The 21,233-nt window shown below is 38.6% G+C and overlaps 1 protein-coding gene across 1 annotated transcript; it reads left to right on the top strand.

The window, feature by feature from the left end:
- The first annotated feature begins 262 nt into the window (after positions 1–262).
- Positions 263–20,928, top strand: LOC126377629 (cilia- and flagella-associated protein 298-A). The gene is made up of 6 exons (XM_050025473.1): positions 263–370; positions 1,090–1,227; positions 3,570–3,740; positions 18,662–18,905; positions 19,848–19,965; positions 20,630–20,928. Exons 1-6 carry the CDS (start codon positions 302–304, stop codon positions 20,766–20,768), a joined length of 879 nt encoding a protein of 292 aa, XP_049881430.1. The 5' UTR covers positions 263–301; the 3' UTR covers positions 20,769–20,928.
- The last annotated feature ends 305 nt before the right edge of the window (positions 20,929–21,233 follow it).

Raw genomic sequence — 21,233 nt, 5'->3', positions numbered from 1 at the left:
ACCACCTGTCATGTTGGTCTTACAGAAAGCGAAGAGATCTTTGACTACCCCAACAGGGAATATTGTGGTGCGTGAGTTTAGATTATGTTTTTTTTATTATGTTGATTTATTCATACTTTTATGCGATCTTCATACTTAAATAACCACACTGACGAATAAATTGATGCCATAGCAACCAATAACAAGTTCAGTTGCCATAGCAACTCAATATTTGTTCAATAAGCATAACATTGGCACTCAAAGTTGGTTGAGAGCTGGTTGGTTTCGATAAACGCAGAAGAAAACATTGTTCTGAAGAAAAATGGTTATTCTTCACGTGAAGAGAGGTGACGAGAATCAGTTTCTTTATGAAACTAATGTGGACAATGAGGTAAGATTGAATAGTTCCTTTTGTTTCCGTAATCTACAATAGTCTTCCACGAACCGGGGATTGTCTTTGGGTGCACTCCCATAGTGCATATAGGGATAATCGCCGAAGGCGGTTGCCATTCGGTCCAAAAGGTCTACTTCCCAAAAGGACCACAGTCCCTGTTGCCGTTTTGGGAAGAAGACGATTTGGGACAGTGGTCCTTTTCGAAAGTAGAACTTTTGGCCCGAAAGGGCCGGTTGGTGTCACACCACATTTAGATTAAATTGTCTTAAGGGGCCTCTACGTGTTGGCTTCGGCCCCACGCACGCCTTCCAAAAGTCCGGGACTCCGTAGTCTCGAGATATGGAAACGACATACAAATAATAGTAGTAATATGTATGTATGTTTGGTGTGTATGTAAGGTAAAAGAGGCAAATATTGACAGTTTTTGTAGGACAGAGAAACAAGATCGGACACTTCATAAGACACGACAAATTTATTAAAAATATCATAGAACAGAGCTACAAGGAAAGTGTGGAAGGGGAAAACCAGGTAGAGCTTACATGGAACAGATTAAAGAGAAGGCGAACGTCGTGTCAAGGAAGTGAAGTAATTGGCCTTTAATAGACGAGAATGGAGTATGCTACACCGTAGCTACAGCGTAGCTCTTAAATTCGTGGTGTGTGATATAAATAAATAGAAACTGACTAGGGTCCCTACACCCTCAAATAACATTCCAGGTAGACGATGTCGTGAAAGACATCGTAGCCATATACAACGGGAGACTGAAGGTGACGAGGATATGCTACGAAGGTGAAGAGCTGATGAAGCATGGGACCTTCATGCCTCTGGAGATGCAAGGACTTACTGACGAGCAGGTATGGTTGTAGCGCATTGACTGTAGGTAGTCTTTTTCTGACACAATATAAGCTCACGACTACATCCCAATTGGGGTAGTCAGAGGTACATCCATCTCAAGATGAACTAAGGGTGGTATTGGCCCCGATTCCTGCAGACACCGCCTAATTTTATTTTAAGTTATATCCGTCATTTTCATATCCGTCGAAAAGGAAAGGGACGGATGATTCACAGCTCTTAATTTTAGGAAGAATGAGTAAATGAATGAATAACCCGGGCGAATCAAAAAGGTACGTCGCTGGTATGCAATCCGTTTGACGTGCTGTCTACTTAACTGTGTCGAGTTATTGACTGATGTAAAATTTTTAGACGGTTGGTTTAGATTTGTGTTTAAAATTGACGTGTGTTCCATAAATTTTATGCTTGTCGATTACCCGTCCCTTTCCTTTTCGGCGGATAAGAAAATGACAGATATAACTTAAAATAAAATTAGATGGTATTTACAGGAATTAGCACCATTAATAAACTAATCTCAGCTTCTTTTTTTATTGACCTAACTTATTGTAGTGGAAAGTAGAGTGATCTATACGTATGGAGCATACCCCCATACCCCCTCCGGTTGATTGAGGGGAGGCCTGTGCCCTGCAGTGTGACGTATATAGGCTGTTTGTGTATGGATTATACGTACTATTGAGTATGTACGTACAGTCACGAGCATTAATATGTATACACTTTGGTACCATGTCACATTAACTTTTTTGACAAATTGAACTGTAAGTCTCACAAAATGTCAAATATGTTAGTGCGACAGGGTTCTAAAGTGGGTACATTATATTGCTCATGACTGTAGTTATTGAGTATTGAGTATGCGCTTTGCGTCTAGATCTTATAAACGCTTCTCTTCAAATAAATTCACGCTATATTCACGCTATTCGCTGGTTCGTCAGGCCAGCTTTATTGTGTGCCGTGTGACCGCACCTTCAAGTCGAAGTTCGATTTCGCCAGCCACATCAGAGCTCACCACAACAACGACCCGGGATAGATATTTAGGAGTCGCCGTCGCCGGATTCGGTTTGGACGACATGATGATGATGACGTATTTGATTCTTTAGTCTATAGGATAATACAAAATCGAGCAGGAAACTGACCTCCGCGAAAGACAGGATTCACGCTAGGGAAAAGAAGAAGAATACAGTCCCGGGGCGGAAAGAAAAAACAAAACAAAAATCAAAAAGATCTTTTATCTACAACACGACAAGTAATCCTTATTGTGTTAGTTTTTTCTATATCGGGATAAAAGTGAAAGTAGTTGACGACAAGAAGTAGTAAGTAGTTTCGGGGATACTTATCCCGGATTAGAAAGGCTTTGTGCTTACAAGGACTGAGACACGGCTCGTTGTGTCTTATGGTGGCCGGGTCAATGGAGCCTTCCCTTAATTAAGGGGAAGATTTTTTTAAGACAGGGTAAATATACTAACAACAGGAAACGCCTGTAATCCCTTTCGGGATTGGCTGTCTTATATTGGTATGGGCAAACCCCAGGAACTTCATACAAAACACCTCGTTTTACATAGACACTACAAATTGACGTTATCGTACACGCGCACCTGTGTGTGTGACGTCTGACGCCATACGATTGAAGACTAAACTATGTCCGAGGGGTGAGGTAAACCTAGCTCAGCTGCTGGTGGGGAGCGGAGAGTTGCCGTTGTATACGTAGTATTATTTCTTATTCTATGGTTTGGGTAACAAATGATGGCCCATATAATGTTAATGTATTTGGTTATACGTAGTATACAGAACGCAATGTTGCCAACATTTGACTGGTAGGGTACCACTTATAACATAAGCTCACGACTGTATCCCAATTGGGGTAGTCAGTGGTTCATCTATCGCAAGGTGAACTAAGTAAGTACCCACAACTCACCCGAGCTTTCTTTTAAACCAACGTGTTAGATGGTGAGTCATATCGCCATCCATAATGGAATCGAACAGCCTACGTGGTCTAGTGGTTAGAGCGTTAGGCTTACGATTTGGAGGTCCGGGTTCGATTTACTTTGTGTTTTGTTGTTTTGTTTGGTAAAGACTTCGCAGGCTTAAATAACCTGATTGTCCGAAAAAGTAAGATGTTTCCGTGCTTCGGGAGGGTTAAGCCGTTGGTCCCGGCTATTAGCAGGAAAAACACCTCCACCAACCCGCAGTGGAGCAGCGTGGTGGAGTATGCTCTATAGTCTCTCCGGTTGATTGAGGGGAAGCCTGTGCCCATCAGTAGGACGTATATAGGCTGTTTATTTGAGTGCTACAAGTCTGGTACCGGTTTGCTCTACACAACCATATAAGCAACCATCTCACACTTTGACAGGTAAAGGAATTAAAGCTAACGGACCCCTGGGCCAAGCGTTGCGCCCCCCCTGACTACGTGGAGTGCAAGGACGACATGGGGCGTAGATGTGGATTAGCGCCCCCTACTCACATGCAGGAGGTGTTGAAGAAAGCAATCGAGACTGCCAAAGAGTACGTGAGCAAGAAACACGTGAGTACAATCGTGAACTATTAGAACCTTGTCGCATTGACATTGTTGATATTTAGCAAGACTTTGTTTCAATTTACCAAATAAGTTGATGCGACAAGGTTCTATTTATTATGATGCATTAACAACCAACCATCAGCGCTCCCCATTTCTCCGGCCGAGTTGCCATCAGAGAATAACCAAATAATGTCATGTCAAAAAAAAGAAGTCGACGTCACCCAGAAGTGAAATTCACACCTTCTTGGCAGTCGGGTAATAAAAAGATGAAATAAAAAAAAAATATATGATAAAATACGATATGGGGCGTAGATGGCACCCCTCACATGTGAGTACGAACGTGAACTATTAGAACCCTGTCGCATTAAAATTGTTGATATTTAGCAAGACTTTGTTTCAATTTACCAAAAAAGTTAGTGTGATAAGGTCCTATTTATTATGATAAAACATAATATAAAATACACATACATGATAGCCAACAGCGCTCCCAATTTGACCGGCCGAGTTGCCATTAGAGGCTAACCAACAAACTCATAAATATAAAAAAGTCGACGACACTCAGATACAAGTGAAACTCACACCTTCTTGGCAGTCGGGTAATAAAAAGATAAAATAAAAAAATAAATAAATGATAATATGACGAAATATGATATGGAGCGTAGATGTAGGACGTAGTGTGAGTGAGTACGACTGTGAACAATTAAAACCATGTCGGTTGATTTTGTTGATATTAAGCAAAACTTTGTTTCAATTTACCAACAGCGTTGATGCGACATGGTTCTATTTATTATGATCGTGAATTATTAGAACATTGTCTCATTGACATTGGTGCTAATTCCTGTAAATACCATCTAATTTTATTTTAAGTTATATCTGTCATTTTCTTATCCGCCGAAAAGGAAAGGGACGGGTAATTGACAAGCATAAAATTTATGGAACACACGTCAATTTTAAGCACAAATCTAAACCAACCGTCTAAAAATTTTACATCAGTCAATAACCCGACACATTCATTTACTCATTCTTCCTAAAATTAAGAGCTGTGAATCATCCGTCCCTTTCCTTTTCGACGGATATGAAAATGACGGATATATAACTTAAAATAAAATTAGGCGGTGTTTGCAGGAATCGGGGCCATTGTTAATAAGCAAGACTTTATTTCTATTTACCAAATAAATTGATGCGACAAGGTTCTATTTATTATGATCGTGAATTATTAGAACCTTGTGACATTGTTAATAAGAAAGACTTTGTTTCAATTTACCGAATAAGTTGATGCGACAAGGTTCTATTTATTATGATCGTGAATTATTAGAACCTTGTCGCATTGACATTGTTGGGTTCTATTATTATGATCGTGAACTATAGATAGAACCTTGTCGCATTGACATTGTAAGAGCAAGACTTTGTTTCAATTTACCAAATAAGTTGGTGTGACATGGTTCTATTTTATTATGATCGTGAATTATTAGAACCTTGTCTCATTGACATTGTTGCTATTTTGCAAGACTTTGTTTCAATTTACCAAATTAGTTGATGCGACAAGGTTCTATTATTATGATCGTGAATTATTAGAACCTTGTCGCATTGACATTGTAAGAGCAAGACTTTGTTTCAATTTACCAAATAAGTTGGTGTGACATGGTTCTATTTTATTATGATCGTGAATTAATTAGAACCTTGTCTCATTGACATTGTTGATATTTAGCAAGACTTTGTTTCAATATACCAAATAAGTTGGTGTGACATGGTTCTATTTATTATGACCGTGAATTATTGGAACCTTGTCTCATTGACATTGTTGATATTTTGCAAGACTTCTTGTGAATTATTAGAACCTTGTCTCATTGACATTGTAAGAGCAAGACTTTGTTTCAATTTACCAAATAAGTTGGTGTGACATGGTTCTATTTTATTATGATCGTGAATGAATTATTAGAACCTTGTCTCATTGACATTGTTAATAAGCAAGACTTTGTTTCAATTTACCAAATAAGTTGGTGTGACATGGTTCTATTTTATTATGATCGTGAATTATTAGAACCTTGTCTCATTGACATTGTTGATATTTAGCAAGACTTTGTTCCAATTTATCAAAAAAGTTGATGCGACAAGGTTCTATTTATTATGATCGTGAATTATTAGAACCTTGTCGCATTGACATTGTTGGGTTCTATTATTATGATCGTGAACTATAGATAGAACCTTGTCGCATTGACATTGTAAGAGCAAGACTTTGTTTCAATTTACCAAATAAGTTGGGTGTGACATGGTTCTATTTTATTATAATCGTGAATTATTAGAACCTTGTCTCATTGACATTGTTAATAAGCAAGACTTTATTTCTATTTACCAAATAAATTGATGCGACAACGTTCTATTTATTATGATCGTGAATTATTAGAACCTTGTGACATTGTTAATAAGAAAGACTTTGTTTCAATTTACCAAATTAGTTGATGCGACAAGGTTCTATTTATTATGATCGTGAATTATTAGAACCTTGTCGCATTGACATTGTTGCTATTTTGCAAGACTTTGTTTCAATTTACCAAATTAGTTGATGCGACAAGGTTCTATTTATTATGATCGTGAATTATTAGAACCTTGTCGCATTGACATTGTAAGAGCAAGACTTTGTTTCAATTTACCAAATAAGTTGGTGTGACATGGTTCTATTTTATTAAGATCGTGAATTAATTAGAACCTTGTCTCATTGACATTGTTGATATTTAGCAAGACTTTGTTTCAATATACCAAATAAGTTGGTGTGACATGGTTCTATTTATTATGATCGTGAACTAACCTTGTCGCAATGACATGTTGATATCGTGGCCATATCATAGAATTGATCATTTCATGAAATGATCGACCATTTCATGAAATGGTCGTATTTCATGAAATAGAACAACATTCGTTGGCCACATCATGATGTGGTTTGGCCAGATCAATGAACACAAAACGTTTAACGATATGACCAACTAAATGCATGATTACTTCATGATATGGCCAAACGTTAGCGATCATATCTGTAAGGTTTTATTTATTTTCATAATATCTGTGGGACTTTTTGCCTTTTTATTGGCAACACTAATTGGTAGAGAGAGTACTTGGCAGGGCGCAAGCACTCGGAAGGCAGTCTTGTTTGGACGATCGAAGTGATCGGACGTCAAAAGCTTCTGTCAGTGCTGTAGTAATTGAGAATATAATTTATACAAGTGTACATTGTGGTTTGTTTTACTGAGATATCCTATATCTCAGAAGTGGGATCGTGAACGCAAAATTGGTAAGTACACACGTACAGTTTATTTTCTTTTATCTGTGGTGTTTAAATAATTAGAAGTTATTTCTCTTACAAATGAGTTTGGTATAATACATATCGTGTTTGATTGCGAAGAATGTTGTTTATGAAATGTAAATAACTTAATAGCTTTTTCTTGAAGGGCCCTTGCCTCTTGGCTAGAAAATTACCAATCCACGTTAATTTTATTATCATATTATCTACCATCTTTCGTGAAACGCAGTTACCCGCCACGTGGGCTGACACGTGGTCTAATAAGATCCCGGTTACATGCCACGTGGTTTTACACGACGTTTAATAAGTAATTTATAACGTATAACTTATATGCAAGTGCAATTATAATAAGTTCATGTAAAAATTCTGAAATTTCTGAATGTTTCATGATAATCTAATTTAGTATAATAGGCATGGGTTTTCCTAAAGGGGGGTAAAATTTTCACTAGATTTGCTGTAAAACGCACCGTTTTCTAGATGATTTGAATTATAGCTTTGAATTGCTACTAACGAACACAATTTCGAATGACGAGTTTCAGGAAATGGAGAAAGGAGATGATAACATACGGAGTCTGGAAACTCCTCGGCGAAACCCATCGCGTTCCAGGCGCAGCCCTGGACGCGAAAGCGTCCGACGCAGCCGCAGTCGCAGCCGCAGCCACAGTCGGCGCTTGCGGGAGCGTGAACAGGCGCTAAGGTGCGAGCAAGAACGAGTTCGCCTTTTGGAGCTTGAGTTGCAACGGGAACGCGACAATGAGCTACGCCGACGCCGAAGCGAGAGGCGCGAGGCGCGCGAGGGGACGAGGGGCAGCAGTCACCGCAGTGGCCGCAGTCGCAGCCGCAGCCGCAGCCACAGCCGCAGCCACAGCCGCAGCCGACGGCCCGATGCAGCCAGCGGGAGGATCCCCGCCGAACATCGTACAATAAGGTCACGTAGCCCTTCTTTCTCATCTAAAGACGTTGTTCAAATTATAAAAACTATTAAAGACATCTTCCCATCACAACCGCCAGGCCCGAGCACACAATTCTCGAACAGAGGTTTAGATAATAAAAATATTATTCCAGAATTCAATCCTTCAGAGAAAAACCAACGTATGGATATTTGGCTTAAAAAGGTGAACGAGTGTGCGAAGGTCTACGGCTGGGATGATAAGACTGTAGTGCATTTTGCTATGCAGAAGTTGTCAGGACTAGCCAAGACTTGGTACGAAAGTCTGAATACGATATTATATACTTGGGAAGAGTGGCAGGTTAAATTAATTGACGCTTTTCCGTGCGAAGAAAATTATGGGCAGATGCTCGAAGATATGCTTAGGCGTAAGAGTAGGAATAACGAACCAATCCAAAACTATTTCTATGAGAAGCTATCACTCCTTAATCAATGCGAAATCACTGGTAGGCGGGCCGTCGATTGCATTATTCACGGCATTACGGACAGGACCATGAGATCCAGCGCTCTAGCGTTGCGTTGCGACGACCCTAAGGAGTTGTTGAAGTTCTTTCTTAGCAACAACAAAGAGCTTTACGCGCAACAGTCATTTACAAAAGACAGGAACTACAATACTACTGATGATAAGTCTGGCAATCGGATTGGTACCAAAATTAATCCTGGCCTCTATTGCTATAATTGCAAGGAGAAGGGACACCCGTATTCGAGATGCCCTAAACCTTTGATCAAATGCAGTAACTGCCACAAAGTAGGACATAAACCTGAACTATGTCAGTCCAAATCAGATGCAGGATCAATGAAGGCTGATGCAGTGGCGAAAACCATGCGTATATCAAGTACGAGACCATGTAACAAATTCATAAAGGAGGCAAGCGTAGAAGGCGTGCCACTAGAAGCATTCATTGATCTCGGAAGTGAAGTCACTCTGATTCAACATTCTAGCTTCGCAAAACTGGGGCTTTGTCATGATCACACCCCATCCACTATGAAGGGTTTTGGCAACAATCTAGTATGTTCTGTAGGCTCGGCAAAATTGAACTTATCAATTGATGGTGTGAGTGCTACTGTTTCGTGTCGGATAGTAGAAGATCGTTTCTTAGAGAAGCCTATGCTTGTCGGTCAGAGCTACACAGAGCAACCTCATATTGTCGTCTATAAGGACGTCAATAGGCTTCAGTTTATACATGTCGACACCGAAATACCTAATTATGAATTCAACGAGGATATTGAACATCTAGAGAGAGTTAGGGTATTGGCACATTGCAAACTTTACGGGGCCGCCAGCGTTAGGGCTGGGACTGAGACTCCGCTTACTGGCAGTATAGTGGTTGACACAAAAATGGTAGGAAAACCAGGCGGACAATACATCGTGTGTGGCGGCGTTTACGAGGTAAACAACGGTTTACTCTTCGTCACAATGACACCGTGTGCAGTACCGTGTTGTCTTCAAGAAAATTTTGTGTTTTCTCGAGCTGAATTAGTAGAAACTGTTTACAGACTCACGAACGCGGAAAATTCCTTAGCTGCCGTCACGTGTCGTGAGGTTTCTTTAATCAAACAGTTCGACGAGAGTTTAGTACGATTAGGCGAATCGGTGTCTGATGAAGATAAGGCTAAACTCATTGACTTACTGCGGCGTCATGAGCAGTGTTTCGCATTCGACTTGGCAGGATTAGGTTGTACCAACGTCGCCGAAATGAAGATAGAGCTGAACAGCCAACGCCCCGTGGTCTACAGACCGTATCGTCTCTCTCATCATGAACGGGAGAAGGTTAGGGCGATGATCGATGAGATGTTGCAGGCTGGTATTATCCGAGAATCGACATCTAGCTATGCTAGTCCGATAATCCTCGTTCGGAAGAAAGACGGTAACGTTCGGTTATGCGTAGACTACAGACTGCTGAACTCTATGACCGTGAAGGAAAGATACCCCATTCCTATAATTGAAGACGAGATAGCGAGACTATCTGGACAGGCATGGTTTATTACACTTGACTTAATGTCAGGGTATTATCAAGTACCAATTGCAGAAGAGAGTAAGCACTTGACTGCGTTTGTCACGCCGGACGGTCAGTACGAGTACAATCGTATGCCGTTCGGCTTGGCAAACGCGCCCGCCGTTTTTCAACGAATGATGAACCATGTCCTGGGACCAGTCCGGTTCAATAAAGCCACCGTATATCTGGATGACTTATTAATCTTCGGTGAGTCCTCTGCTAAATGTATGGAGCGTTTGGAGGAAGTTCTCGAGCTATTGAAGAAATCCAATCTTAAGCTAAATCTATCGAAGTGCAGTTTCCTGCAAAATAAAATAGATTACTTGGGTTATGAAATTAGTTCCGCAGGTATGCGACCTGGGTCTGCAAAAATTCAAAGCGTGTTGGACTTCCCTACACCAGAAAATGTGCATGGCGTGCGCCAATTTCTGGGCCTCGTAAGCTACTTCAGGAAGTTTATTCAGTCGTTTGCTCAATTAGCTCATCCGCTCACGAAATTACTCAAAAAGAGCGCCATATGGGAGTGGACAAATGAGCAGGAGGATTCGTTTAAAACTCTAAAGGCTAAGCTGGTGGATAGGCCAGTTCTGGCTCTGTATGACCCTACAGCGGAGACCGAGCTCCACACAGACGCGAGCCGGTTAGGTGTCGGAGGAATATTACTACAACGCCCGAAGGGGAGTACGGGGCCTCTCCACCCCGTAGCCTATTATAGCCGCCAGACGACCCCTGAGGAAAAGAACTTCCACTCGTATGAATTGGAGACGCTAGCGGTTATATGCTCCCTCAGAAAATTCAGAGTATATCTCTTAGGCTTACCCTTTAAAGTGGTCACTGACTGCAGTGCGTTACGTTCAACATTTGAAAAGCGCGATCTTATTCCTAGGATTGCCCGTTGGTGGATCGCGCTGTAGGAGTTCGAATGCTCCATTGAGTATAGGGCAGGCATAAGGATGGGTCACGTGGATGCTCTCTCCAGAAATCCAATTTGCGATGAGAGAATTTCGGATCCCGTCGAATATCCCACTGTACTAGTGATATCCGATGAGGATTGGTTACTAACTCTACAGATGGGGGACCCTGAGTTATGTAGGATACGAAATATTATTAACAGCGATTTAGATTCGAAAGGACTTGAGTATATTAAGGAAAATTATGTCTTGAAGAACAATAGGTTATTTAGGTGCTTAGGAGGAGATAAGGAGTGTATTAGGTGGGTTGTCCCGAAGGGTGCAAGGTGGCAGTTGTGCAAGTTAAATCACGACGACATAGGCCACGTAGGTTACGAGAAAACCCTAGAACGTATAAAAAAGAATTATTGGTTCTCTAAAATGACACGGTTCGTGAAGAAATACGTTACTGCATGCATTGATTGTGCATACGCTAAGAAGACTACTAATACGCGGGAGGGGTTGCTACATCCCATAGAAAAAGTCGCGATTCCATTCCACACCTTGCACATCGACCACCTTGGGCCCTTCGTCAAATCCAAGAGAGGGTTTACACACATATTATCAGTCGTGGACTCGTTTACCAAATTTTTGTTTATTAAGCCAGTACGGAATACTAGCGCTCAAAACGTAATCAAGGTGTTACAAGATATATTCGACATCTTTAGAGCCCCAGACCGATTGGTGAGCGATCGGGGCTCCTGTTTTACTTCACATGCATTTAGAAGGTTCTGCCTAGACCGTGGTATAAAACACATATTGAATGCGGTGGCAAGCCCGAGGTCCAACGGTCAGGTGGAGCGCTACAACCGCACCATACTGGACTCTTTAACAGCGCAGAACATAAGGGACAATGAAAAAGAATGGGATAGCAAATTAGGAAGGATCCAATGGGGTTTAAACAACACCATTCAGAAAACTATAGGAAAAACACCGGCCGAGGTCATGTTCGGTACAGCGATGAATTCGGAAGTCAACCCGGCTTTAAACGAAGTTACAGAAGACACCCGGGAGGTTTCCGATCTACCATCCCTTCGCGCTGAAGTTAAACGGAGAATCGATAAGGCCCAGGACGCCCAAAAAGACTATTACGATCAAAACAGGCAACCCGCGCACCGCTATAATAAGGGTGACCTAATTAAAATAACTAAAGTTGCATTTAAAAATAACGGTCAAAGTACGAAACTAATGCCTTCTTACGAAGGCCCTTTTAGAGTCGCAAAAGTGTTAGGAAACGATCGTTACAAGGTTACTCCAATCGCGGGTTTTGCAGGAATGACAAACAAACGCAAAACTACTGTTGCTGCAGACAGAATGCGGCCTTGGATTCACATAGCCTCTTTAGGAATAGATGACGATAGTACCGGAGATGTCGGGGATGATACTGATGATGACAAAAATATTTCCGAATAATCGTTTACAAATTGTTACTAAGCATAACGGTTTTTACTCTAATTTTATAACTATAATCGTATTGTTTCGGGTCAAGTGTGAACAAGCAATTACGTTCATGTTTCGGACTGACACAGCACAAAATTCGTTTGGGGGTCTTATGACAGTTTCTGAAAACACAATGCAACCTTTTATTTGATATGTCTAATTGTTGTCTATGATTGTAAGGTTGTGAGGACATAATATTATGTAATAATTTAATAAATATAAGTGTCACTTTGGTCATTATATAAAAAGAAAAAAAAAAAGATATTTGGTTACAGGGTTATAGGGATAATTCTAAGGTTGTACAAATGGTTATTTGGTTATTTGATTATTTGGTTATTTGGTTACTTGGTTACTTGGTTACTTGGTTACTTGGTTACTTGGTTACTTGGTTACTTGGTTACTTGGTTACAAGGTTTTAAAGTTGGTTATATTGTTATAATGATGTGATTTACAAATGGATATTCAGCTACAAGGAAAATTAGTTGATTGTTTGATTAAAATAATTTTGTCCTACGGGTTATATTATATATTTGAGAATATTGTTAATGTATAATTTAAGTTTTTTTTTTTATTAAAGTTCACAAATAAATTAAATTATCTATATTGTGAATTAATAATATAATACATGTAATTATTGGTAGGATAATAATATGTAATGTTAATAATAGTTTGTAATGTTAAAAATTTTACTTTTCTTTTCAACATTGTAGCTATGATTGTGGCGTTAGCTGTATAATAATGTTATAGTTATTTAATACGGGTGCTTCGTTCTGCCAAGTGTAAGGTTCCACCTGGTACATGTGTGAGGTCACACATGTTATCAGGATGGGCGAGTGTAAGGTTTTATTTATTTTCATAATATCTGTGGGACTTTTTGCCTTTTTATTGGCAACACTAATTGGTAGAGAGAGTACTTGGCAGGGCGCAAGCACTCGGAAGGCAGTCTTGTTTGGACGATCGAAGTGATCGGACGTCAAAAGCTTCTGTCAGTGCTGTAGTAATTGAGAATATAATTTATACAAGTGTACATTGTGGTTTGTTTTACTGAGATATCCTATATATCGTAAAATAGTAACATTATCCACCGGTAGTGGCGCTGGTGTCGCTTTGTTTTTGTTTTGCATAATGGCGGCGGACAATAATTATTCTTGTGTGAACACGAATAATACGAATAATAATGAGCAAATACAAGATAAAAGTGCAGTGAAGCAATGTTTTGACACTAAGGTGAAAAGAAAAACTCGTTTTAACAGTAGACAGCAACTTTATTTTTATTTTTAGGTTATATAGCAAATGATGAAGGTCGAGTGACCACGCTACGTAAATCAATGGACTATTATTGGATTTCAAAATATGATATAATTAAAACTGCGAATGAAGAGATATTAATTTAAAAAAAGAAAAATATAGACGATCCTACTGTCCGTAAAGTTTCTTTTTTTGACGTGACTTATTGTAGATTTGCCGCAGATGGCATTAACTACTTGAAACGGGATTCTATTAAAACGCATAAATGTTTTTGTCATAATTTAAATTATCATAATCCTTTTTTTTATAATTTTTACAAGGCATAACGGTAGGTTAGGGTGCGGCGGGGGTGGCCCTTGGGCCACCCCAAAGCCGCCAGTATGTTTATCTTACACACGAAAAGTATACTGAATGATGATGACCAATGGCATGAAATAGTGTCAAAAATATGACGACGACTTCAAAGCGAGATGCAGTTACGGCGTATATGTCAACTACATCAACACTCCGTTAATCGAAAATGACTTTTTAATTTTTATTTGACTTTTAAACATTTTTGTACTTTGTACTAGAGTAATACATTATTTCCTACCTAATTTAGCGTTTTTATTACACCGCTTATCATGGACACCCTACATTAATGATATGGCCAAACGTGGATGGAAATATCATTAAACGCTGACGTTTAAACGATATGGTCAGTTGAAGTTGGCCATTTCATGAAATATCTATGATCTGGCCACGACATTGATATTTATTTAGCAAGACTTTTGTTTCAATTTACCAAATAAGTTGGTGTGACATGGTTCTATTTATTATGACCGTGAATTATTGGAACCTTGTCTCATTGACATTGTTGATATTTTGCAGGACTTCTTGTGAATTATTAGAACCTTGTCTCATTGACATTGTAAGAGCAAGACTTTGTTTCAATTTACCAAATAAGTTGGTGTGACATGGTTCTATTTTATTATGATCGTGAATGAATTATTAGAACCTTGTCTCATTGACATTGTTAATAAGCAAGACTTTGTTTCATACATACATACATACATAAACTCACGCCCGTAATCCCTAATGGGGTGGGCAGAGCCACAAGTAATCAAAGACAACTTGCAGCCACTGTTGATACGATATCCTGTTGAAGACTTTGTTTCAATTTACCAAATAAGTTGATGCGGTGAATTATTAGAACCTTGTCGCATTGACATTGTTGGGTTCTATTATTATAATCGTGAACTATAAGATAGAACCTTGTCGCATTGACATTGTAAGAGCAAGACTTTGTTTCAATTTACCAAATAAGTTGGTGTGACATGGTTCTATTTATTATGACCGTGAATTATTGGAACCTTGTCTCATTGACATTGTTGATATTTTGCAGGACTTCTTGTGAATTATTAGAACCTTGTCTCATTGACATTGTAAGAGCAAGACTTTGTTTCAATTTACCAAATAAGTTGGTGTGACATGGTTCTATTTTATTATGATCGTGAATGAATTATTAGAACCTTGTCTCATTGACATTGTTAATAAGCAAGACTTTGTTTCATACATACATACATACATAAACTCACGCCCGTAATCCCTAATGGGGTGGGCAGAGCCACAAGTAATCAAAGACAACTTGCAGCCACTGTTGATACGATATCCTGTTGAAGACTTTGTTTCAATTTACCAAATAAGTTGATGCGGTGAATTATTAGAACCTTGTCGCATTGACATTGTTGGGTTCTATTATTATAATCGTGAACTATAAGATAGAACCTTGTCGCATTGACATTGTAAGAGCAAGACTTTGTTTCAATTTACCAAATAAGTTGGTGTGACATGGTTCTATTTTATTATGATCGTGAATTATTAGAACCTTGTCTCATTGACATTGTTGATATTTAGCAAGACTTTGTTCCAATTTACCAAAAAAGTTGATGCGACAAGGTTCTATTTATTATGATCGTGAATTATTAGAACCTTGTCTCATTGACATTGTTGATATTTTTTTTGCAAGACTTTGTTTCAATTTACCAAATAAGTTGATGCGACAAGGTTCTATTTATTATGATCGTGAATTATTAGAACCTTGTCTCATTGACATTGTTAATAAGCAAGACTTTGTTCCAATTTACCAAAAAAGTTGATGCGACAAGGTTCTATTTATTATGACCGTGAACCTTGTCTCATTGACATTGTTGATATTTAGCAAGACTTTGTTTCAATTTACCAAATAAGTTAATGCGACAAGGTTCTATTTATTATGATCGTGAATTATTAGAACCTTGTCGCATTGACATTGTTGGGTTCTATTATTATGATCGTGAACTATAGATAGAACCTTGTCGCATTGACATTGTAAGAGCAAGACTTTGTTTCAATTTACCAAATAAGTTGGGTGTGACATGGTTCTATTTTATTATAATCGTGAATTATTAGAACCTTGTCTCATTGACATTGTTGATATTTAGCAAGACTTTGTTTCAATTTACCAAATAAGTTAATGCGACATGGTTCTTAGTTATTATGATCGTGAATTATTAGAACCTTGTCGCATTGACATTGTTGGGTTCTATTATTATGATCGTGAACTATAGATAGAACCTTGTCGCATTGACATTGTAAGAGCAAGACTTTGTTTCAATTTACCAAATAAGTTGGTGTGACATGGTTCTATTTTATTATGATCGTGAATTAATTAGAACCTTGTCTCATTGACATTGTTGATATTTAGCAAGACTTTGTTTCAATATACCAAATAAGTTGGTGTGACATGGTTCTATTTATTATGATCGTGAACTAACCTTGTCGCAATGACATGTTGATATTTATTTAGCAAGACTTTTGTTTCAATTTACCAAAATAAGTTGGTGTGACATGGTTCTATTTTATTATGATCGTGAATTACTTTGACATTGTTGATATTTAGCAAGACTTTGTTTCAATATACCAAATAAGTTGGTGTGACATGGTTCTATTTATTATGATCGTGAACTAACCTAGTAACCTAGTCAGAGGCTAACCAACAAATCGTGACAAAAAAAAGAAGTCGACGACACCCAGATACAAGTGAAATTCACACCTTGGCAGTCGGGTAATAAAAAGATAATATTACTAATAAAAAAACAATAACATGTGTATGTATATATATAAATCGTGAACTATTAGAACCTTGTCGCATTGACATTGTTGATACGTAGAGCAAGACTTCGTTTCAATTTACCAAATAAATTGATACGACATGGTTCTATTTATTATTAATTTATCAATGTACTTACATTCAAACACAATAAGAATTCGAAAACAAATTAAAAAACATTGGTTTAGGCCCGTATCGGGATTTGAACCCCAAATGGGCTTCCATGGCTTTTTTGATATGGGTCCCTAATGTATTTATCCTTGTCCTTCAAACAATTCTCAGGATCCATTTCAAGCTAATATTATTATTGCTAAGATAGCTCCGAAATTCAAATACGTACTCATTTGGCACTACAAAATGCATCCCCCAGCTTTTGATATAGAGTACCTTGGGGTTAGAGTACTTTAGAGCAGGCAGTGCTCTGGAGTAATTTCGGGAGAATCAGTCACTTAACACGTATTGTCACTTAAATGTAACATCACCTTTGGAGATTAAATTGAATTCTCTGGAATACATTTACTATAATCACGTTTACATAGGGTGTCATAGGGTGTATACGGTATGTTCGATCCTATGAAAAGCCGCCATTGCTAGACGTTTGGTGACGAACTGTACCTACCATTTTTAAAGCGAATAAATAAATTATGAATTATTTAGTTCTGTGCAATAAAGTATATTTGATTTGATTTTGAATTATGAATGAAGTGTCACATGACTATATAAATTGGTATCTCCAACTATCAAGGAATTTTATTACCTATTAAAAATTAAGCGAATTACTGACTAACGTACTTAATAGCTATCACTTTGTGATCCCTAGTTTGGTCAGGACATTACAGGCTGATTACCTGATCCGTGCTTCGGAAGGCACGTTAAGCTGGATCCCGGTTACTACTTACTGATGTAAGTACGTAGTCGTTGCATGAGTCATGTCAGGGGCCTTTAGCAGTTCCATAGTAACCCTGATACCAGGGTTGATGAGGTTGGTCATCCACCAGTCCACCACACAATCCACACAATCCACACAATCACACGATAGAAGAAGAAGAATACTAATATATATTATAAAAAAAAACATTAAAACTGAAAGTAAATCTTTTAGGTATTAAAAGTACAAAATTGCCTTGCAAAGTAAATTAAAAACATTAGTTGTGGGTAATTTATTTTTTACAAAATGGCAACGGGGGTTGAGATGACGTCAGCGCGGCTAACCTTAAAAAATGTTAGCTGTTACTTTAGAGCATACCTTGTTTTGTTGTACCATGATATTCATACGTTAGTTTATAATGATTTTTCGCTGGTATCTGAAAAATGAGCTACAAGAAATGGCCGTGCCCATGTGTAGAAGTACAACCATTAATTAATGTCCTAAATATTGTTTATATATCGCAAAACGTATATAAAACGTGCTGAAACAGTGTAACTTGAAACCTGACAGATAGTTTTTGTTTATTTTGTGATATGTGACGTCACACGAAGCTCAATCATGGCCGCCCGTGTTTCAGGTCTTGTAGAATACGCACATAAAAAATCGGATTCTTATTTAAAAAAATAAATAAATATTAAAATTGATTTTAGCAAAATAAAACTATTCCATAATTATCGTTTGAGGATAAAGTACCATATTTTATCCGACATAATATCATATATTTTTATTTATTCATATTTTATCGTTACAACTGTCAAGTAGCCAATTCGCCGCTGACGTGGCTAACTGACGTATCAGATTTTTTTGCGAATCTGATTTGAACCTTTTGTTAATGTCAATAAAACATAAATCATTTTAGCAAAAAAATGCAGATACGTCAGTTTGCAAAGTCAGCCACGAATTATGTGCTCGCAACTTCGCGAAGACTCTATTTGAAAACTGACGAACCTTCTTCGGGCAGTGACTGTATATAACATACTTCTTTCCCAGGTGGACCTTCGCTACTGTATGACTCAGAAGGACGTGGCCAGAGCTCTTGACGAACTCCGAGGAGCAACAAAGATAGTCTTCCCAAATGGCCTTCCTCCTCATGACCCAGTAAGGATGGAGTTAGACAACGTGGAGGACTTGACTGGAACCCAGGCGTCCTTAGAAGTGATTGATCCAAGCCTGGCTTGTCTTTGGGCTTGTGGAAAGAAATTCATCAGCGGGAACAAGCTTAGTGACCATTTGGGTAAGTTTAATTGTGGTACCCTCTCCGGTTGATTGAGAGGAGGCCTGTACCCAGCAGTGGGCCGTATATAGGCTATTTATATATTTATTTATTTTTTATTTATGTATTATATATTTAATTGTGGTCAATACTTTGATTTTTCTGGAAACCCATGGAAGAACGCTTGACTGTCACTGTGAGGTCGCACGAATCCGGTTCGTCGGTTCGAATCCCGCCACGGGCCTGATCATTTTCAATTTGATTTCGAATCCATGTTTATGATTATCACGTGCTCAGCGATAAAGGAAAATATCGTGAGGCAACCGACATTCCCGAGAAACGCCTTTCAAAGGCATGTGACCTAACCTGTATTGGATTGGTTTTCCCTTTACGTGCTGGAAGATCAGATAGATCCTGTGAAATCTTCAGGATACGTAAGGAACCCTGTGGAAACGGGATACCAAGTTATACGGATGATGATGATGATTATGAATATTTTGATCAACATTTTCCTTTGTTTGTGTTTAGTTATTTTGTCAAAGTTTTTTGATGTTAACGAAAACTTTGAGTGATGATTTAGACCATGATTCTGAGTTGTTATAAAGTGGATTTTTCTGTCGCAAAAGTATAGAACTGAAATTATTAAAAAAAAAAAACGAATGAATCATAATCTGAACCCCCCCTCAGTATTTGTTACGGTGTCACTAACACTCGTACCTTCTTGCATGGCTACCTGTATGTACATATTCGGGGTGCAAGTGACATCGTAACGAATACTGAGAGGGATGATTCAGCTCATTATTCTCTTTTGCGGCGGAAAGTTCCATATAACTCAGAATCATGGTCTGAATCATTCGCCTTAGTATTCGTTACGATGTCACTAACATCTGCTAATCACTAACCCTGTATATAAATATATTTATATGCTATATTATATATTTCCTTCCTTTCTTTTTTTTTCAGGGAAGAACAACAAATGCAAGGTAACGGTGAAACTGTGCTCTAATAAGGAAGGCGCGCCGGGTCGCGAGCCTATCATGACGGAGGAGGAAAGGAAACAGCTGATGCTGCAAGCTTACAGGTAAACAATACCCATAAACTCACGCCTATTACCCTCCTCTTGCTCATACATACATACATAAACAACCCTGGAATCCGACTTGCACCAATGTGAACTTATCTTGAGTGCAGTTTTCACTAACACAGTTGTCTCGACCATTATAGACGGCGATACGACTCACCTATCACGTTGGTCTAACAGAAAGCTCGGTGAAGTACCCACACCGTTTACTTAGTTCATAGTGAGATGTACCTCTGACTACCCCAATTGGGATATAATCGTGAACTTATATTACGTTATAAAAAATAAAACCCCGACCTAAAAAAGTACTCAATTATTATAACAAAAGGTTAAAAATGCTAAACCCTATAAAAAGCAAAAAATAACTTATCCCACATATGCTTGCAAGCAAGCTGAGCGTGTAACATTCCTATCACACTTAACAAACGACCTGATGACCTTGAAGACCTGAACCGATTTTCACCAAACATAGCTGAGAACACTCTCGACTGATATACCTTTCAAACAAAAAAAAACGCATTAAAATCGGACCATCCGTTTGGGAGCTACGATGCCACAGACAGACACATACACATTTACACAGACACAGACACGTCAAACTTATAACACCCCGTCGTTTTTGGGTCGGGGGTTAAAAAATAGGAAATGTTTATTCCTTTTCCAGGAAGCAAGAAGAATGGAAGAAGTTGGAGGCAGATGCGGACGACAGCTATCTGGACTCGAAGTGGGCTGATGGACAGAACTTGCGGAAACAACTGCATGGGCTTGACGACATCTCTTGGAAGCCTTCCTTCAAGAAGTAAAGGATTTGCAGACTGTGTAGCTTAGCTTTGTAGATTTTTTAATGTAATAATTCAATTCAATTCTCAATTAATGGTAGTATAACAGAAACTTTGAGAGAGAAAGCTCGGCGGGGCGTGGTTACTTAGTTCGTGCTTCTGACTACCCCAATTGGGATATAGTCGTCAGCTTTCATAGGATAATAAAATCGTTCTTTAAGTACGTCCTGTTTGATGTGTTCTTTAGTATAATAATTAGATGGGGTATTGTGGTGTTTTGTGTTTGTTACTGCTTATATGAATTTCTTTTATCAAGGACTTAGAGATAAATAGTATTGTGCTGCGAAAAATAATAAAGTCTAGTCAATTGATGCAAGCTCATTACTTACATTCCCATGCTTTATATACCCTCACGTTTGTAATCCTTATGGGAGTGTGTAGAGAGAATCAACTGAAGATAACTTGGACTTACGATCCCGGGTTCAAATC

This window comes from Pectinophora gossypiella, chromosome 23 (genome assembly GCF_024362695.1).
Source record: "Pectinophora gossypiella chromosome 23, ilPecGoss1.1, whole genome shotgun sequence".
In the NCBI taxonomy this organism is placed as follows: Eukaryota; Metazoa; Arthropoda; class Insecta; order Lepidoptera; family Gelechiidae; genus Pectinophora; species Pectinophora gossypiella.
This window is presented reverse-complemented; position numbering and strand designations above follow the sequence as displayed.